Source organism: Acipenser ruthenus, chromosome 1, assembly GCF_902713425.1.
Source record: "Acipenser ruthenus chromosome 1, fAciRut3.2 maternal haplotype, whole genome shotgun sequence".
Classification (NCBI taxonomy): domain Eukaryota; kingdom Metazoa; phylum Chordata; class Actinopteri; order Acipenseriformes; family Acipenseridae; genus Acipenser; species Acipenser ruthenus.
Genome location: NC_081189.1, coordinates 5,691,734 through 5,713,773, shown reverse-complemented (window position 1 = coordinate 5,713,773; position 22,040 = coordinate 5,691,734). Strand labels below are relative to the sequence as shown.

Genomic DNA, 22,040 nt, shown 5'->3' with positions numbered 1-22,040 from the left:
TACAACTACCTAAGCTAGAAATGAAACTAAATAAACTCAATGACAAATGTTTTGACATTTTTTTCAATGTCTTGTCCTCATATAACATTAGGTAGTCCAAGATTAGTACTAATCAGGGTCTGTTTTACATTTGTTGAATGCTAGTGAAATAACCAAGGCTTTATTTTCGACTTAAACTCTGGGGAAGCCAATTGTAACCACAAAAATATGTCCTTTCACGTAACGTTGGTTACAGATTATAGACCCCAACCTGAGCCTTAAACTTTTCTGATGCAGTTCTCATCAGAAACTATGTGAAGGTCCGGTGGGGTCATGCCACCTGTAGGAGGTGAATGGGGAGAGGAAACCAAGCACTTCCATCAGTGTTGTGGAATGTTCTCATTGCTAGATATGTTTCTAAAGCCTTGATGAAGACCCTCAAATACTCATGTGTGTTAAAATGGGCAGCAGTGTGGAGTAGTGGTTAGGGCTCTGGACTCTTGACTGGAGGGTCGTGGGTTCAATCCCCGGTGGGGGACACTGCTGCTGTACCCTTGAGCAAGGTACTTTACCTAGATTGCTCCAGTAAAAACCCAACTCTATAAATGGGTAATTGTGTGTAAAAAAAAAAAAAAAAAAAAAAAAAAAATGTAATTGTATGTAAAAAAAAAAAGTGTTATCTTGTAACAATTGTAAGTCGCCCTGGATAAGGGCGTCTGCTAAGAAATAAATAATAAAATGGCGGAACATATCAATACATTTTTTTAAATACGTGCAGTGTGGTCCTGATCAGAAAACTGGGAACCAATCCATCAGCGAGTTTGAAAAATTTGCCACCTGGCCTCAATATATTTAGTATATGTTAAAAACAAGGATATCAGATGACCAGATATCACTATTGGTCCCTTAACTGGAAGTACCTCCATCTGCAGAGTGCCCCTGCCTGTTACTTTGAGAGCCTAGCTGCTATTAATAACAGCATTCAGAACTTATTTTCTACCAGCTGTTACTGTTTAGGTTCAAAACTGCATATTTTTGTATAGGGTGTTTTCATTAGGCATGTTTTTTATAGGTTGTTTTTCATTAGGCATGTTTTTTATAGGGTGTTTTTCATTAGGAATGTTTTTTTTTCAGGCTGTTTTCAACAGGTGTGTTTTGATAAGCAGACACTTTTGGAACCCAGCTTTGTAACTCGCCACACATTCTCAGATTGGAACTACTCTGTATCCTCATCACATCACAACCATGACTGCAGTCTGCCCAGGGGGACTCTTCCAGCTAGGCTCCAGGGGGACTACTTTAGCTGGTCTGTACAGTAGCTGCTATTGTTTAATAAGCTCATATCAGTATATGTTCAATGCCTCAATAAAGTATTGTAACTGTACCTGTTTGGTTTCTTACTAATTTAGCATTTCAGAAAATAATAATAATAATAATAATAATAATAATAATAATAATAATAATAATAATAATAATAATAATATATTGTTTTAAAATTGGAAACTGCACATGAATAAAAGTTTGGAAGCATATCTAAAATGTATTTGACCAAAATAGTATAGAAAACTATTACTGTCTAATACAGATATCCATGGAATACAAGCTGCACTGATAACAATTTTTAGGAGTGAAATCTTTTTACTTCATCATTAAGAAAGTACAGTAATCAGCTGTAGTAATTATCCACCATATCTTTGAGGCTTGGGTTCTTTTTTCAAAATTATGATATTAAAAAGAAAGATACAATTTGACTGTATATATTGTGTTTTAAAATGACTGTAGACAGAGGATATTGGGTGACGATGAGTGAAAATGTTTGGTGTTAGTTTAGGAACCTTTGCCTTTAAGTGGGCGTGGTTGAAACCCTGACAACGAAGCTAGTGACAGGTAATTGGCCAATCAGGTTCCCTTTCACAGCAATGCCCATTTGTCCGTGTTTTAATGTAAACAGCTTTTCTCGTGACTGTGTAGGAGTATCGTGCAGTTAATCTTCTCTTCATTTAAATTTCACTCCGTTGCTATTCATTCTTTTAACGCCTCTGTGAATATCCCTGCGTCCCGAGCCTTTTTGTTTTGTATGCTCTTGTCTTTTCACGGGTGTAGCAGCGGTTGGGATGTCTGCAGCTGAATGGTACGCACATAAATCCCTCGGAGACGGGGTGTTCTGGATACAGGAGAGGTTTTATGAGTCTGGAAACCGAGCCAACATCTGGCTCGTCCGCGGGTCGCACCAGGACGTGGTGATCGACACCGGGTTGGGTCTGAGGAGTCTACCGGAGTACCTGCAAGCAAAGGGGCTGCTTGGAGACGCGTCAGAGTCCGGCCGCAAGAACCCCCTGTTAGCGGTCGGCACCCATGTCCATTTTGACCACTCGGGCGGCTTGCATCAGTTTCGGCAAGTGGCGGTGCACGGGGCGGAGGCAGACGCTTTGGCAAACGGGGATAACTTCGAGACGGTGACTTGGCTCTATGACAGCGAGATTGTGAGGGCTCCGACCCCCGGATGGAGGGCCAGTCAGTACCGAGTACAAGCGGTAAAACCAACGCATATACTGCAGGAAGGTTAATATGTTCTACTCATTTTTGAGCGTCGTAATAATAATTTTAAAAATCTATATAAAAAAAAAATGCACATATACATGTGGCTATGTATAATATAAAGTAACCAGGTTGGCATTCAACAGGTAACGTAGTGAAAACAGCTGATATACGATGTATTACCTTGCCTGGGGCACATCATGTGTTATCCCTTACATAGTAATTCTGGCCAATAGGCTGAACTATGGAGTTATACTACAAACATGTGTTCTGATATGGAGGTCAAGGAGCAGTCTTTCTTAGCACTTACTCTTTAGTACTTACTGACTATGTATATCATAGTTGGTATCATCTAATTATATATCTTCTGTTTTATAAAGCATATATATATATTGTTTATATTCAGAAGTCAGTATTAATATAGAGTTCAGTGTCATTTTAAATTGGCTTTGCAGTATAATGGCAACACTTCTTTATCCATTGAAGGTGAGTATGGTATGCTTGTGGTTGAGTAGGCTGCCCTTTAAAGGACGTTTAAAAAAGCGTTTCCTTTGTATCTTCCTTATTTAGGTGATGTAATTAACCTTGGAGATAAACAGTTGACTGTAATGCACATGCCTGGCCACTCCAGAGGAAGCATCTGCCTTCATGACAAAGAGCACAAGATGCTTTTCAGTGGGGATGTTGCCTACGATGGGTCAATGATCGACTGGCTCCCTTACAGCAGGATCAGTGACTATGTCAACACCTGTGAACGCCTGCTTGAACTCGTTGATGGAGGGCTTGTGGAAAGGGTGTTGCCGGGCCATTTTAACACATTTGGGGCGGAAAGGCTGTTCAGAATAGCCTCCAATTACATTTCGAATGCTGGCGCTTGCCATAGGTTTTCCTCGTGTGCCTTGAAGTCGGTTGCAAATCTAGCTCTCCGTGCGTCAAATTCCAGAAGCGCATCTTGATGCCAAGGTTTAGCAAAAAGGGATGCTGGTTATGTTATGTTACATATTTCCACCCTGTCAACTTTTGAAACTACAGTAGGCTAAATATTGCTCAGAATTGTAAAGGCATAAGTTGCCTGCACCAAATTACAAAGCGTGCATAAAAAGATTACATACACATCGTGTGGGTTTTTTTTGTTTTGCTTTTTTAAAATCTATAATTTAAAAAAAAAAGGTTAGAGTCATGCATGGTGCCAGCAGGCATCATGAGAGCTTCCCCTCACTGCTCTGTGAGCACACTTCAATTCTCACCTGGACACCCTTTGACGTTAACCAGAGACTGACAGATTGTGTGGTGGCTTTGTGAACCTTAGCCAGACTTGAATCCAGGCCACCAGGGATGAAAATCATGAAAGGCTAGTGAATTAGCCTGCTGCCAAGACTTTATTCACACATTACCAGCATGGTTTTCAAATAACGCAAATAGGAGCTGGGTGCAAAATTATTATTATTATTATTATTATTATTATTATTATTATTATTATTGTTATTTAATTCTTAGCAGATGCCCTTATCCAGAGCAACTTACAATTGTTACAAGATATCACATTATACATATATCACATTATTTTACATATAATTACCCATTTATACAGTTGGGTTTTTACTGGAGCAATCTAGGTAAAGTACCTTGCTCAAGGGTACAACAGCAGTGCCCCACCGGGGATTGAACCCACGACCCTCCGGTCAAGAGTCCAGAGCCCTAACCACTACTCCACACTGCTACCAAAATTAATTACCTTGCAATCTTGATTCAGTATACTAAGTCACTGCAGGCGCATTTTCAAAATATACTCAGAAACCATTCAAGTTTTAATGAGTCTTTCACACCTTAATCAGTTTGCAATCCTATTTGCTTTGCACCATCTCAAAGTTTCACAAAGCAACATTTGAGAGGGAATCTGCAGTTGGAACCAAGTCAAAGTTTAGGGCCAGTCTTTAATTCCTGTGAGGCCCTTTCCAACATTGATCCTATTTCTCAAGTTTGGAATGCAGTGCTTGAATTTTACTTAAAAATCTGGTAAAGACAATTAATGAGACAAGGTTGAGGCTGACCTAACTTTTCCTATAAAGTAACCTATAAAACAGACACAATGGGGTGACTTTGAATGATATTCTTTTTTTGTTATAGATTTGAAAAGGTGTAGTTTATTTAAGACGACAATTCTTTGAAAATACAGTAATAGGCTATGTTTTAGTTGAAATATCTCTCTCTCTTTCTATATATATATATATATATATATATATATATATATATATATATATATATATGCCTTCATTGAATTATTAATAAAGAAGATACAGTCTATGAATCAAACCATTTTAACCTGTCTGAATCTAAAACATGCATATGATTGACTTTGGTTTGGTTTGCTAAATTATGACGCAAATGGTAAAGAAGCAATTCCCATAAGCAAATACTCTGTCTTCTTCATTAATACAGCAGTTTAATTACAACAAACCCCTTAAAAAGAGAGGCTTCATCATGGTGAGATGATGAACACTTTTAGTAAACCAGACTACCAGTATATGTATTCTGTGTCATAAACCATTGAACATCCCTAGTATTTGAAGCAGTGACAGGAGAAGCTATATTTAGGAAGATATTAAGCCAAACTAAGGGATGATTAAGCAAACATTTGCATGCACTACTTAAATATGAAGAAAGTGACAACATGCATGTCAGCTTTATATGCATTTATGAATATATTTAATACTGTATATGAATATATATTTTTTATGTTGCAAGCTTATTTTTGTGTTTTTGAAGATTGTAACAAAATGAGAGGTTACAGACTTATTCTCTTTGTTAATAAATTGTCAAATGTTCCAATGTTACAGGGACAAATCTATTTTTAATGATTGCTGAAGTATTTCATTATTTTGCAGCTTGGTATAAGTAAGTGTTAATAGTTTGTGTTAACCTCTTAACTAAATAGAATGCTCATTAATAGAATGTATATGGAATTGGAGTACGGTTATTGTACATTGTATGGATATGCATGTTATAGCTTCTGTACGATTCTCAAGTGTCTTAACTACTGTATTAAGCATTGCTTTGTCAAATGTCTGTGGTAGGTGCAGTCCATTGCTTCAATTGAGAAGGGACATTTCAATATGATGACAGAAACTGATGTCTATCTCTTTTAACCAAAAAAAAAACCTGACAGTAGCAATTGTTAAAACTTGTGAAAAGAACAGCAAGTGGCTTTTGATTTGCAGTCAAACATTTATGGAAAATGGAAGATTTTCTTAACAAAGCCCCTTAGATTGACTTTGAAGGCAGTACCTCTAAGCATACTTTGAAAACTACCCACATTAAACTGTAATGCTGACAGCTTATGCACATACAGTATTACCCGATAAACAGCACTTTGTTATAAAATAATTGCACTTTAAATAAAGGCTGGATTTGAAACTGTCATTCAAAATAACATTTACGTTTACAAGCCTAAAGTGAACAATGAGAAGGGATATTGTTCTGACTTTTATTATAGCTGTCTGATATGTTAACTTTATAATTTCTGACTTTTTTTGTAATGTTACCAACTGTAAAAGAAGACATGGTGTAGTTTTAGCAGCATGTCTGGCATAGTTAAAACAGTGTTGCTTTGATTCACCTGTAATAAAAGCAGTGGACAAAAACATTGCCTGTTGTACTTACCACCTTGAATATAACCACACACACACACAAAACAAAAGAAAGTGTGCTTGTTCAGTTAGTTAGTTTATTTTCATGTCAGCCTGGTAAATGTCTCATGAACTCACTAGATAAGCAGTGTTGTTATATTCTAATTGTATTTCATTTCAATTAAAAGCTTATTTAATTGTAATGTTTTTTTTTTGTTTTTTTTTTAATATCTTTTATGATAGCGAAAGCACCGGTATCATCTGCCTCATAAATTTCCATTGGAACCAGCATATACAGTACTGTATTTAACAGTCTATAAACGGGCTATGCTTAAATACATGTGGCCAAGTTAAGTTGGCAATCAGTTTATCAATTTAAGCGGACCACATTTCGCACCCATTCAAACACACATTTGAACATGTTTGGCTGGATTGCCCAAGTGGAGAGGAAGTGCTCTGTCACAATATGATACATGTTTTGTGTTAATTGTTCCGTTTAATCCTGAATACACCAAGGAGGTGCTGCTTTTATGGTGGCAGTGGAAGTTGGAAAATTCAAGGGGGCTGACCCTGATTTTGTTTAGCAAGCACTTTAGTATGTTTACCCTCTGATAGCACCCTGGGTTTACACTTCAATCACACTGCAGCTCCTCCAAAAGCTGAACTCTCACAAACTGCCTGAAAATGGATGGATAGAGGATGCCCAGGTTTTATTCAGCAGAATTTGAGCCTCTGTTCTGGACCTCATGCTTACATAACTTACATAATCGATATACATTTTGCAAGACCCCTTGTATAACTGCACTTGCTATCTGATATATTGTGGCACATGGTATTCTGTCCTACAGCTATTCAATTTCAGTTATTTTATTATTTGTTTATTTAGCAGACACCTTTATCCAAGGCGACTTACAGAGACTAGGGTGTGTGAACTATGCATCAGCTGCAGAGTCACTTACAACTACGTCTCACCCGAAAGACGGAGCACAAGGAGGTTAAGTGACTTGCTCAGGGTCACACAATGAGGCAGTGACTGAGGTGGGATTTGAACCGGGGACCTCCTGGTTACAAGCCCATTCCTTTAACCACTGGACCACGCAGCCTTTATTGTTTAACTAGTTTAACTAGGATGAGGACGAAGACAAACAGCAGTCCCAATCTCACTCGCACATAAATAGAGTGTCTGTTAATACATTACACTATAATACAACCTCAATTAAGACCTAAAACTACAATTACCATACAATAGAGTTTTAGCAGGCTCCTTATTTAAAACTGGTCGATGCTGGCCATTGTGACCTATCAAGAAAGCAAACTGCTCCCAATAGAAGAGACTTGACATTGGTGGCCTGATTTTTCCATCATGTCTCTTGAGTTTATGAACCCGTTAACCCCACCATAAAATACAATTAGGTCTACACAGCATATTCCATTAACACACAAAGATGGCCAAAGCAGCCGTCAAGGATAAGTCTCAGATAAAAGGTAGGTTTTAAATCTCAAGCTGACCGTCTGTGGCAAGTCATAGTACAGTATGAAGTTCCACAAGAGACCTGTGAACTGTATCCCCTGTTAATAAAGCTGCTCATTTATCAATCCCCATTACATTCTGCAACAGTAGTGACCCTTTTTTCCTGAGCCATGATATGAACAAGGATGACCTAAATACAGAGCATCCAGTTGGCTGCAAACACAATCAGAATCATAAACTGATTTTTCATTTACTTTGGATGTTACTGGGTTACCCATAGTTTTAGATTAGGATTTTTTTTTTCTGTAAAATTGTATTAACCAGATTTCAGCTATCCATCAGATGCAGACAGTCAGGGCTACATTCTATGGCTACAACACAGAAACCTGTCATAGCAAAATGCTGTAAATATGGTTTTAAAGATATTAGGAAGCACATGCAGAACTTCTTATGCTTACACTGCTTCATCCTACATTATGCAGAGATAATAAGATTATGCAAAATATAATGATAATGGGATTGGACAACTGCAATCTGCATGCACAAAAATATAATACATAAAGCATCAGATCATTATTAACAGAATGCAGTACATTGGATACATGCTGCCAGGTCACTTTATTAGGACATGCACCTTATATTGCATTGTGCCACTGTTCAGCCTGGTCACAGTCTTGATATGATGTGGCTCCACAAGTTGCTGAAATGTGTCTCAGCGGATCTTAATCTATTCAGATAAAAATATTTCATACCATTCGCACAGGATCGTGATGACAAGTGTGTCATTCAAGTTCATCCCAAGCATGCTCAAGTGGATTGAGAACTGGGCATTGTGATGTCTGAAGTCTCTGTGGCGGCCGAGCCACGCTGTCTTCTTCTATAGCGTGTGTTTGTCTTTCTCACCGTGCCCTGGGCTGCTCTAGAGACGTCTTTAGATTTATCAAACAAACCACTCACAATATAGTAATTGCTAAAGCGCATGATTAATATTTGAAAGTGCATAATCTTCACAACTAAATACCTTGTGTAGCTATTCAATGGCAAACATTAAAATGTAACCATGATTTTAAGAGAGAATTTTAATGTTTCTTTAAAAGAATAAGTTCAACATAATATACAGTACAGGTTCTGATTTAAATTCCTCAAATAGAGCATTCAACATAGATTACTTATATAAACACCAATGTAACCTGTAACCTTTAAACAGTTCCAGATGGATGCCCCAGGGCTGTTATGATGCCACAGCTTTAGTTTTCCACATGAGGCACTAGTGGTTGTGGCAGCTCTGGTCTTAAGGGAAGGATCCCACTGGGGGAAATAATGCTGCCAGCATAGATTCCTGACCATGACTAGAACTTGAAGCAAATATGTACTGTTGGTGCTGCCAGCATCACTTATAGTAAACACAAATATCACAAGAAGACAGTCATTATTATCATGCTAAACTAATATATATATATATATATATATGTGAGAAATATGTCACTTGTTTTGAGTACTAACTAAACTTTGAACAGTCCTTAAACTAACAAACTGGACAGCTAAGCTGTTTACCAGTCACAAAACATTTCTTTTTAACATTACAACTCAAACAAAAAGGTTTACACACTACCTTTTGTTTAAACCACACAGGTCTCTCCACACTGCCAGCCTCCTTCCTTCCTTCCTTCCTTCCTTCCTTATTATTTTATTATTATTTATTTCTTAGCAGACACCCTTATCCAGGGCGACACACAGTCGTAAACAAAAATACATTTCAAGAATCACAGTACAAGTAATAATACAATTAAGAACAAGATAAAAATACAATGACTTTGGTTCTAGCAAGTACAAGTATGACAAAATACGATTCAATAACGGAGCAGATAACAGTGTCAGTGATAGTTACATCAGGATATAATTAAATACAAAATAGTATAGATTACATAACACTCGTGACAGATTACAGTACTCTAAAATACAGGATTAAATGCAGTAAAATAGGGGGCAGATAAGAGCAAGTAAAGCACATTTAAGGAAGAGTGATAAGTGTCCAGAGGGAAAAAAAGAGGAGTTCTACAGGTGCTGTCTGAAGAGGTGAGTCTTGAGGAGGCGCCGTAAGGTGGTCAGGGACTGGGCAGTCCTGCCATCTGTAGGAAGGTCATTCAACCACTGCGGGGCGAGGGTGGAGAAGGAGCGGGCTCTGGAGGCAGGGGGGCGTAGAGGAGGTAGAGCCAGTCTTCTCATGCAGGAGGAGCGGAGAGGTCGAGTTGGGGTGTAGGGAGAGATGAGGGTCTGGAGGTAGCTGGGTGCAGTCTGGTCAAAGCATCTGTAGGCTAGTACAAGAGTCTTGAACTGGATGTGAGTGGTGATCGGGAGCCAGTGGAGTGAGCGGAGCATGGAGTTGTGCATCAGAAGCAACTCCTTCCTTCCTTCCTTCCTTCCTTCCTTCCTTCCTTCCTTCCTTCCTTCCTTCCTTCCTTCCTTCCTTCCAACTGCAGACTACAGTCTGCCCTGAACAAACATTGTACCCAGTTCTTATATACCTTCCTGCTAATCACAGACAGGAGACACTAATTACATTATAAAACAATTAAAACAGGTAATCAAATCAAATTAAATAAACACAGCCACACACACATTTATCTGGCAGGGACAGAAATTAATCCTATCCCTGCCAACCACCAACACATTTGACAGGAAATCACCCTGCCACATATATATATATATATAGTGGTGCTTCAATTCGTTTTTTGTTTTTTAATGTTCTAAGGATATACAACTATTTCCAATACACTGCTGTAGATAAACTGCTACATCATGGTACCTGTTCTGCAGGTCACATGGTCCGATTGCCACTGGACCACTGGAGAGAGTTTGAACTAAAATGCATGAAGTGACAAAGCAGCAACTTTTCATCTCAGTGTTGCTTTTCAAATACCAGCATACTGTAAACTGAAGCATACAATACAAGCAAAGCACCAAAAGATCTTAAACAGAAGACAAGGGGGGTCGGTAATAATATTGCTGACGCTGACGGTAAATCTAGGTTTTAAAACCTCGGTTGGCAAGCCTTCAAAGTTTAACATAAGACTTCAGACAGACAAATGATTGATGAAACATGATCCGTACATCCTAATTCTGTGAGGCTGCAGTGATGTCTTTCCTTATAAAACACTTTACATTATCAAGTAGACGCCGAGTGAGTGAAGCCAGTATATACTATCATGGGAATTAATCCTTGCCTAGCCACTTCCACTAGCGTATGTGACCCCGGGGGCAAATTATTTCCTTTCTCAGTGCCTCACTCTCAATCTGTATAAAGCTGTAAAACCAGGTTACAGCAATGCAAGCCAAACCAGATCTGACATCACAGCTGAGCTTTCTTGCATTCATAACAACAAAACAAACTAGCTAGACTAGGCAGCTCAATAGTGAACCTCATCTACATTTACTGCCACAGGTACTAAGGAACAGAGAATTCCCAACATGTAAGTTATAATGTGGAGGACATACATAGAATTTGACAGAACCCAAAACAATGCTAGGTAGTTATGACCAGATTGCTCCAGTTATTTAAAAAATAAAATAAAACCATACATTGTATTACTATTTTCCACTTTTTTTTTTGCTGTCACTGAATTATTACTATTATGTAAGCGAATAAAAAATGAACTTGAATTTGAATGTGGTTCTTCTAGCCCTATGTCTAATGGCCTCAGGTTGTATAGCTATGCTCTTTGTTAAAATCTCATCAGAGGGGCCTCTCGAGTGGTGCATCCAGTAAAGGCACTCTGCCCAGAGTGCAGGATACACCCTACAGCATGGAGATCGCTAGTTAAAATCCAGGCTATGCCACAGCTGACTGTGGAAGGAAGTTCCCAGGGGCGGCGCACAATTGAACAAGTGTTGCATGGGCAGGGAGGGTTAGGTCGGCTGGGGTATCATTGGCTCACCGCACACCAGCGACCCCTGTTGCTGGCCTGTGTGCAGTTCAGAACTGCGTGGTCCGCCGACGCTGTAGTTCTGTAATTGTTTCACAGCAGGCTTGCATTGTGAAAAAAAGTGGATGGCTGACGGCACACTTTTCGGAGGACGCAAGTGCTCATCTTCGTCTCTCCTGCAGCGGTGAGCCAGGTTGAATAATTGGGCATTCCAAATTGGGAGAAAATTGGGGGTAAATAAATAAAAAATCTCATTAAAATAAAAACCAAACTAAAGCTTACCCAAAGCACAGAACCTTTTTGCGTATGACCTCCCCCCAGGTAAGAATGTTGATTAATTATTACATCTTTCTACACAGTAACATATTTTTGAGGCAGTCCGACACACTACATGTTATTTATTTGTGTGATGTGCACACTGTGGGTAAGTTTTGACTCAAAATTGTTATTTGTAATATAATAATAATAATAATAATAATAATAATAATAATAATAATAATAATAATAATAATAATACAAAACCTACAAATTAAATTAAGGAGCCTCTAAGTAGTTTTAATATTTATTTAGAAGGAAAAAAATATTCGACCAATTTTTAAACCAATTTCGACTAAAACGCTTTGTGAATGTTCTCTAATGTGTCAAAAGGTAGCATATTTTTCCACAGAATTACTGTGTCGACTATTAAAATATTTCACAGATTTCGCAGTATCATATCTGTATGTTCCCTTGTGCCCACACAACAGAACATCACCAGCCGTCACCGTCATCGACCGCAATGGCTGCTGGGTAAAACCGTTACCAGTCTGCTTAACCTTTCAGTGGACAAACTTAGTGACAGCAAACTTGTCCAATCATAGCTAGCAGTTCAGCTGAATCCGCCCACAAAAGTGTAGCTGTAACCAATCAAACACCATCCCGGGGAGGAGCTTGTTTGTTTTGTGTCTGTTTGGGAAGCTTGTTGGAGATATTAAACCGGCAAAGTAGTTTCAGTTTACAGTTGGTGTTTTCGTTTATTTCGGTTTATCGTACAGCAGCAACTACAACAATGAGTTTATCATTAAGGTTGGTGTAGTGTTTTTAGAAAATGTACAAGTATATGTATGTACCAGTACGCTAGATAGATACATGATTGATGTGTCGTCTTTTGTAACTATTGTGTTCTGTGCATGGTTACACATCTGGCGGGTTTAATTACAGAATGTTATATCAACTTAAACACGCTTCTTATGCAGGGTAATGTGTAACCCTCAATTTGATTGTAAAACGAAATGTAATCTGCAACTGATATAATCGCACTAGGTTACATGCACAACAAAAGCCTTTAACAACACTAAAGAAAGCGTGCATCCGATGACATGTTGTTAATAAGATCGTGCTTGTCTGGTTACAGTACTGTCGTCGGTAGATGGGTTTTTTATTTATTTTTTTACTGGCAGTGGCAGCTGATTTTGCTCCTGTCATTAGCAGCACAAAACATTTTTATAATGTAACTGACCATCTCAAAACTTAAAGCCAATATTACAAATATTTATTTGTCTTCAACCCCGATATGTAGGCACCGCTATTGGTCCCACCATTTACTAAAGAAATAGTGATAGGACGTTTTTGATCCAGTATAGTGTCTTATAAATAACCAGCATAAATTAGTTGCATCCAAAAGCCTTGTCATTGAGTGCTAGTAATTAATGTATACTTATTGATTTATAATGGATACACAGTCAAGTATAATCTGGTAAACAGTTCAAATGACTGATTACTCAAGTCATAAAATTTACGTGAAACATTTAGTAGTTTCAAAACTATTACATAATATTGTATCTATGCTGTTTGCTTTTAAAATGTAGCTTGATAGTTATTGTATATATATTGTAGAAATAAAGTTGTAAGTGCAGGTACTGGTTCTTTTACATTCAAATTTCCGACACCCCGACAACTTCATCCAAAAAGGGTTACATAAAAAGCTTGATGTTTCAAGTCTATTGTGATTTGTAACCATTTGATACTTTTTTTCAGGACTGAGCTTGCAGTGGATAAAACCAAGAGAAAAAAGAGAAAGGAGCTAACAGAAGAACAGAAGCAAGAAATAAAAGAGGCCTTTGAATTGTTTGATACTGATAAAGATAAAGAAATAGACTATCATGAACTAAAGGTAGGTTTTACAACACTGGAGCGTTAAGACAAACACAAAAGCACAAATTCATGGTCGTTTTTACTTGGCCATCTACCTCCTTGGAACCCTGAGATCCTAGGAAAGTTATCTACTATTTTGAGCCAATCCCTAAGTCTTGAAAACTCAAAAAATGATATAATTGCTGTTATAAGGCAGGCTTTCCATAGCCTTGATCGATTAAGAACTGTGGAGCAGATAACACTATATATATATATATATATATATATATATATATATATATATATATATATATATATATATATTCAAAAAATTGGTGACCTGTTGGGCAGAGTTATGTACACCAAATGTATGAACTGAGTGGTCAACCGAACACCCCACTTTTAGCTGGAAGTATGCCATCACTCAACCCTGCCTACAATGCAACCAGAATCCAGTTTTTAAAAGTGTGAGGTTAACCCACTGACATGGTAAGAACTGGGACAGTACTGGGAAATTGTCAGCGGTATTAAAACAAGCCAAAAAAACCAAATCCAGCAGCAGAGCAGTAAAAACGATGGATTGTACAGAAAGCTGCTGATGATCATTTTGATAAAGCACCGCATAAGCGGCATGCTGGTCATGGAGAAGGCATGAGGAACGTTTTAGTCTTAAACAAAGCAATGTTTTTCCAAGCCAGAGGGGTCTGAATGACTGAGCAAGCTCCAAGAATGCATTTTGTTTACAATAAAATAAAAACAAGGTCTACATTAACCCAGGTTTCCCTGGACGTTTTTGCTAGAGTAACAATTTGACTAGTAAGTTAAGTGTAGTGTTTTCCCATAACAATATAGGTGTTGCATTACTGTGATGTGATGTATTATTTGCCAAATTAAGGCTGTAAATAGCAGGTGTACACATTTATTAAAACCATTGAAAACTCAATTTCAGAGTTACAGACATTTCAGCATTACGAACAACCATCATTCCCAAGCTGTTCATAACTCCGAGATACTACACTGCAGAATTGTTTAAAGCATTTCTGTGAAATCATCCTTTGTAATTCCAGCTGACTTCTATGTACAGCAAACTGACAACAAATTCACAGTAGCCAGTTCAGACAAACAAACAATTTGAATGAGTTATACGCAGGCTGTTATTTTGGTGAGTTTGACCATTGCTTTAATTTGACAGGTTGCAATGAGAGCTTTAGGCTTTGATGTAAAGAAAGCTGATGTGTTGAAGATCCTAAAAGATTACGATCGTGAAGGAAGTGGCAAAATTGCATTTGATGATTTCAATGAAGTGGGTGAGTATTATCACTGAAATAAAATGTTCACATCATGCATTATTATGTACGCAGGGTTCATAATGGTGGGGGAACTAAACAGGCACAGTTACAGATTTTTAAACTAAAATGTTTATCCAAAACACCCCAAATAAAATACCTGCTGACTATTAATTCATCTACAGTATAAGCATTATGGTATGTGAGTGCATATTGGTGTGATTTGCAGTGTTAGACAAATACCCTTCTCCATTGGTACTTTGAAACTTTGATACAAAATTATGTTTTAATATTTCAAATAAAATTCCATGACTTTGTGTACCTGTCTGGAAGTGTTTTTTAGATGGATCTTCACAATAAGGGAATGTGTGGAGTTTTATGGGTGTTTTATATTTTTAGTTCAAAAGTGCATACTGAAAGGTGAAGGTTTAAACTCGCTGTTTCAGTGACTGACTGGATGTTGGATCGAGACCCACAAGAAGAGATGATAAAGGCATTTAAGCTGTTCGATGATGACGACTCTGGAAAAATAAGTCTAAGAAACCTTAGGCGGGTTGCTAGAGAACTAGGCGAAAATATGACAGATGAGGAACTCCGTGCTATGATTGATGAATTTGATAACGATGGAGATGGAGAAAGTAAGTCAACAACAGTAATCAGTCTGAAACATGGCAGTCAAGCCCTTTTTAATACCACTTCACAACATGTGAAAATAAGCAGAATTGACTTTATCACAGGTTCAACAACAACCCGGCAAAAAACTGTTGAAATATCAAATGTGTTTGCTTTGCTGTGGAACCTGAAATATAGTATTACATTACAAAAAATACCAATAGTGTTTGTTAAAGAAAATATTTTCAGTGCACACTACTATACTGTACATGAACAACACATTGTAATATTTAAAAACATCAAAGCTGTAAACAGCACTCCAATGCTGAATATACTGAGAGAATATGCAGCTTGGATTATATGTCAAACAGGTCCAAAAATTATTTTTAAATTGTTCACAAGAGGGAGCCAGAGCATCACTTTGTTTAATTGAACAGCCTTAATTAACACCTGGAAACCCTATTTCTGCTATTAAAGGTGTATTTGAATAAAGTAAGATGCAGTGGTATGAATCACTTTTACAATAACTGTCTATTAATTGTATATACCCTATTCCTTCAAATGTAAGATGCACTTTAACCTTTTTTTGCTTCTCAAAAATAGCCTGCGTAGTAGTACAGTAGTAATGTGTGTATTAGAATCTCCAACAAAAGACGTTACTACCTGAGTACACAAGCAGCAACGTGACTGACTCCCGAGAAAAGATGAACCAGAACATGTACTGCCTATTCTCAAATCATCCATGACATGCAGGCAGCCATTTTCAAAGAAGAGTCATTAGCTTCCTGAGGAATTGTGATTAGGATGGCTTTAGGGGTGACGTCAGGCCAGGAAATGAATGCAACAACACAGGCAATTTCGCTGCAAAGCTGCAGGTCTTTATAATGGTGACCAAGGGATTAACTAGCTATTAATTATCTTATTATCCATCGGTCACATTTTGCACAGGTTTATTAATTCTGCGTGATCATCAGCAGTAGCTGACAGTCACGCATTCTCACGAGGTATTTTTAAAACAAAACAAATAATGGCAGGCAGCCCCTCTCTCGTCTTGCCAAACAATAAATCAAAACAATGGCTTTTCACCGTCATATAAAATACATAAATCATAATAAAAAGTGCACAAATATACGTGGGGGCGGGGCTCCTCGTCACAGGAACTCATAGAGAACTTTTACAATTTCAGCATTTTTAACAAACAGTACTAGCTTGGACAGATCGGAAATGCTGATCAGACCCCTGTATTCTTCGACATGCCAAGCAATACCAGTTCACAAATTGGGCGAAAAACAGGTTTGAGTAATCACTACTGGAAATGAGAAGCAGCGCATATCCAGTAAAGGCACTCCGCATGGAGTGCAGGATGCTCCCTATAGCCTGGAGATCGCAGGTTCGAATCCAGGCTATGTCACTGCCGACTGTGACCGGGGTTCCTAAGGGGCGGCGCACAATTGGCCAAGCGCCGCCTGGGTAGGGAGGGCTTAGGTCAGCAGGGGAATCCACGGTTCACTGCGCACCAACGACCCCTGTGGCCGATAGGGCGCCTGCGGTTTTGCAGTGGAGCCATCAGATCTGTGTTGTCCTCCGGCAATATAGGTCTGGTGGCCTCGCTATGGATCCGCAGTGCGAAAAATGATGGATTGGCAGGAGTACATTTTGGAGGACGTGTGTTGCAGCCTCCGTTTCCCAAGTCGCCAGGGGGTTGCAGCGGTGAACCGGGATTCAACAATTGGGCATTCCAAACTGGGGAGAAAAGTGGGTTAAAAAAAAACATAGGCGACGACTAAATAAAAAAAAAAAAAGAGAAGCAGCACTTAACTGTAATGCTTCGTGTGATGGCCACAATTATATTTATAAGCAAAATTGCATCCCCTTTATCTTGATAATTTCTCTAAATGCAGGTTTGTCAACATAGTAAATAACAGCAACACAAAAAAAATGAAATAACAAAGTTTTCCTTTTTTTTTCAGTAAACCAAGAGGAGTTCTTTTCCATCATGACTGGAGACACTTAAAGGAATTGCACTGAAATAAATCTTGTGTTTAACTGGAGGTGTTTATCTGATCCTGCTGTTGCTTTTTTATATACACTACCCACATGGATTGAAAGGTTAATACTGACCAGGCTTTGTGTAATGTGAATCCAACATAAAGGGATCAAATATACAACTTCTCTGGCAGTGTTTTGTAAACATGTTTAAAAGCGTGCACTGGTTTTTAAACTCAAACCGTTGTCTTTTTTTTTCAAGACAAAGCCAGAAATTAAGGAAACGATTATTTTATAGAAGTTCAAATTGCAGAGATACTGATTTCATAAATGAAAATATTTCATAAATCAAACTGTAAAATTTGAAATAATCTTGACTGTGTGTCCGTAAGGTATGCTTATACACCATTTCCACAAATTCTTTGCATATAGGTAATTATTGGCCTAATATGGATATATGGACTATGAGTACATTGTTGCATTGTACTTTTATTTAAGTATATTAAAGTAGTGTGCTTTTGGGGGTTTGAAATATTTTTTTTACAGTCCATTTACAAGAATTTCATATTTTTTCTAGCTGATTATTTATGTATAGTACAAAAGTGTTACACAATAAAATTGTAGTATTACCTTTGCATTCAATTCATATGCCTTTATTTCATTTCTTAGCAACTGTCAAAATGTGGTCATTGAAATCAGCAACGGTATGTTAGTAAATAGGATTATTACGATAGGGAGTTAAGACAGGTAGAATATTTGAGTAACTAGTTTTCTGCTGTATTTTCAAAAAATCAAGCTTGAAACCTTATTTTAAACTTCTTATCTCCAGCAGAAGATATAATGCAGACGTTTCTTATTTTTCTACAACCCCTGTATTTTGGAACAGGAGACTGTAATCAAGGTGAATAAATTGTGAGACTAAAAGAAAAGCAGGTACTTCAGGTGGCCTACATAAAAAGAACGGATGTTCAGTGGTTGCTAAAGGAACATTTGTTACAGGTGCACTGAATTTCAGTGGTAGATTTCAATACCAATCTTGATCTAAAAATAAACTAGTCGAACTGTCAAGTTTTCTAATTCATAATTGTATAGTCAGTGTAAGAGTTGTAGGATGTCAGTATAGATTGTACATAAGGAATGTGTCATTGCTGTTGAAGGTACAGCAGGATACATCAGATTAGTATGTATAATGTGCAACTTCTTTTTTATATGCTAAAGCTGGATTTATTTTAGGCTGACTCAAAACTATTTTGTTTCAACCACCCTAATCAGCACTGAATCCTTTCAGAAAACTCATAACCACACAGAATGCCAGTAGGAGGTTTGCCTATTAACATGTAGAATGCATTATTCTACCTTGTTTGATTCCTCAAATGTCTTGATATTTATTCTAGTACAATGATTTAATTGAACCCCCTAATAATTACGAGACAGAAAACAAATCTCTATTGGTCTCTAATAAAGTTCTTAAAACAAACAAACAAACACAGATTTGTGATTAAAACACATTTACAAAGTTGGAAGAGGAATGAGAGACTTGTATTTACATTAGTTTCACAGAGGACAGGATGGAGGGTAGCGAAATTACTTTGAGATCAATCTCCTAGTTGATAAATGATAGAAAATATTTAATCTGTTTCATCTGGTAAAGCCCAGTCAATGTGGGTAGTGCAGCCCTTCGGATGAGGGCATTAGTGTTGTATTCCTATTGAATTCTTAAAGAGGAACATGAGAAACATTAGAACATGCCAACATACAATTAATTACCTACTTGATCCACTAGAGGTAGATGTTACTCATCCATTCTGTATTACTTATATATATATATAAAATCATTTTTTACCATATAAATGGGGGTTCATCACAGTGATTGTGATTAAGACACTATGCTGTGTATCCCACTGGAACAGAACATTTAAACACAGCTTTATTTGTCACCAGAAAACAGATTTTAATCAAATACCATTAACAGTGCAAGCCTAAATATCAAATGAAATGTTGAGTGAATCAGTGGAATCTGTATTTTTGGAATCACTGTTCTGTAGCAGAGTAATGGGACTCTATCCTAGGCTATCGCTGCTCTGTAGAGTACTATCTTTGATTTAAACCAGTACAGGTTACCTTGAGGTGCTGACACATGATGCAGTGTTATCTCTGCATGGATAACAAGGTATTTTAATCTACCAGATACACTGAAACCTTCCTCGTAAAATATACTGAATGAAATAAATAATTTTCACTGAACTGCCTTTGTTATTTCCCCTCCAATTCATTACATATTCTGTTGTTACACTGTAAAGCACTTATTTCTGAAATGAAACCTCTCTTGTTACAGCCTTGCAGGTGTAATGTTTAAACATGAATCCAACAGCTGATCCACTCCATTGTGAGAGGCAGACAAAATTACAGGTACATTTATAAGTGAAAAACCTAATTACAAATGAAGAACCATTTAGAAATAAACCAGCTTTGTCTGTATCTGAGAACAGAAACACAACGTATTTTGAAACACGGTCGTGTGCAAACCCTGCACCCCTTTTCAGTGTCCTTAACCCTTTTCTATTGCCATTGTGTACGTTGCCTCTGATTTGTGTGCAATTGAATCTTTGTCGTGTCAAAATAATTACAGATTAGAAAGTAGCATTGTCTTTATATAATAAAGGGTTTGATTTTTTTCTGATCAGCAGCTAAGGGCTGCAGTTACATTTTCAGCATGTCAACCAAAACTATAACTCAACAATAATTCAAAGTAATCTACAGTACCTGTACACTGAATGTTGTTTAATTACTACACTTCCCTAATGTATGCCCAGGAATGTTCTTATACGATGTATACACAGTACTTTCAACCTGATGTGAAAGGTCTGACTACCAAGTAAATTCACACATTTATATCTGCATTCATAAATTACAGAAATGTACTAGAGACTAGAAAAGGGAGAGTAAAGCAAAGCAGTGAGGCTAGAGTGCGCTAGTGGGATCTACATGTTGACAGTAAACGATGCTGTGCTGTCCTTCATTTCAGGTTTAATACAGTAGGTATGGGGGTTCATTGATGACCTGTAACGTGAAATATTTACTATGGAAGTTGTTTCATTTTTAATAGGCTATATTTATAGAAATTAACTTGTCTATTGCAGCATGTCATTGGTATTGTACCATCTGTATGCTGGTGACGCTGCTTTTAGCGCAGCTAAGCTTTATTTAAGCTGAAATAAAGTAAATATTGCTCCACGTCTGCTTTAATTACTGCACAATCATTTAATTTCCAGCTTGAAAGGTAATTGAAATGGCTGTTTGTCTTCTCAATAAAGTTTAAGCCATGTTAGCCACTAATCCCTTATAAAAGTTTCCCACAGTAAAGCATAGCAATTAGTAATAAAGAATCATGAAAGCATGGTAAAGCATTGTAAAGCACAGCGAGGTATGGTAAAGCATATCAAAAACCTGGTAAACCATGGTAAATACATAATATAACCATGGGAAAACTGCAAAATCACTGTGCAAAACATTACTGTGATAAATGTTTAGAAGGGATAGTCTGGACTCTGGAACAGTCAGCTATTTAGTGTTATAATTGCTAGTGAATTAAAAGTGGCTGAATAATGAGGTGGCTAGGTCTCCTGAATAATTGTGACTGTCAAAAGAGGACCTTTGAACACTTCTCTCCCTCAAAGTCCTCTCTCTCCTGGTTGTGAATTCACTCTCTTAAACAGCTCTTTTCTTGTCCAAACTGCTGTTTTCTCAGTTGTGATTTGTGGGAAATAAACTCCTCATAATTCCAGAGAGGCCGTGTGCAAGCAGTAAATGATGTCAATACACATCTTTAATGTTTAAAAAAAAAAGCAGAGTGGCATGGAGTCGCCTGCAGAGCACAGCCCCCTGAATGATGCACACAGGGGTACTTGGGGAGAACAAGTTTGGGTTTTGATCAAAGTATGACCAGTGACCATGTGGAGGTAACGTTGAATAATTCAAACAAATTCAGTGTAACAATACAAATGATAGACTTGTGGCAGCTTGTCATACAGAACCTATACAAGAAAATTAATAGGACTTGACACCATAAGACAGTGTTGGCAGCTAACCTTTCAGGCACATCAGGAGAGACCCAGACTGGCTGGAAGGTTTTTAGCTGAGATTTGTCGCTCACCTGCTTGGTACACAGAACTCTGCAGACTCCCTGCTTCAATCTAATTCTGTGTTTCACCTGCAAAACCAATACAAAGTGGGGCTAACCCAGTAAATGCTTCTCTTCTGTTGGAACACCTTTGTTATTATTCCCCATAAGGGATGAGATTCCAGAGACAGGGCTATAGTGCATGCAGCCTGTATGTCAAATTTACACTGCTGAGAGCTCAGGAACATACTGGAAATCATTTTAAAATATTTAACTTTAGCATGACACTAACACCTCATGTGTTATTCTTAGATACCACTTATCCAATTCTCATTGCCATTTCTTATTCTATACTATTCTGCACATGCTGTGGATGTATGTCACGGC

At 37.6% G+C, this 22,040-nt stretch overlaps 2 protein-coding genes across 2 annotated transcripts; both read left to right on the top strand.

The window, feature by feature from the left end:
* The first annotated feature begins 1,891 nt into the window (after window positions 1-1,891).
* Window positions 1,892-6,346, top strand: LOC117403967 (acyl-coenzyme A thioesterase MBLAC2-like). The gene is made up of 2 exons (XM_034006498.3): window positions 1,892-2,541; window positions 3,088-6,346. The coding sequence occupies exons 1-2, from the start codon at window positions 2,094-2,096 to the stop codon at window positions 3,471-3,473; spliced, it is 834 nt and encodes a 277-aa protein (XP_033862389.1). The 5' UTR covers window positions 1,892-2,093; the 3' UTR covers window positions 3,474-6,346.
* A 6,107-nt stretch (window positions 6,347-12,453) lies between these two features.
* On the top strand, window positions 12,454-18,175 carry LOC117403900 (centrin-3). Its single transcript, XM_059035802.1, has 5 exons — window positions 12,454-12,602; window positions 13,554-13,689; window positions 14,842-14,956; window positions 15,382-15,573; window positions 17,518-18,175. The coding sequence occupies exons 1-5, from the start codon at window positions 12,586-12,588 to the stop codon at window positions 17,559-17,561; spliced, it is 504 nt and encodes a 167-aa protein (XP_058891785.1). The 5' UTR covers window positions 12,454-12,585; the 3' UTR covers window positions 17,562-18,175.
* The last annotated feature ends 3,865 nt before the right edge of the window (window positions 18,176-22,040 follow it).

What these genes read in the sequence shown, in the direction of transcription:
- LOC117403900 (XM_059035802.1), top strand. An exon ending in TAGACTATCATGAACTAAAG is followed by an intron (nt 13,690 to 14,841) that starts GTAGGTTTTACA and finishes TTAATTTGACAG; the next exon opens with GTTGCAATGAGAGCTTTAGG. An exon ending in TAACGATGGAGATGGAGAAA is followed by an intron (nt 15,574 to 17,517) that starts GTAAGTCAACAA and finishes TTTTTTTTTCAG; the next exon opens with TAAACCAAGAGGAGTTCTTT.
- LOC117403967 (XM_034006498.3), top strand. Translation starts at nt 2,094, where the DNA reads ATGTCTGCAGCTGAATGGTACGCACATAAATCCCTCGGAGACGGGGTG. An exon ending in AACGCATATACTGCAGGAAG is followed by an intron (nt 2,542 to 3,087) that starts GTTAATATGTTC and finishes TTCCTTATTTAG; the next exon opens with GTGATGTAATTAACCTTGGA.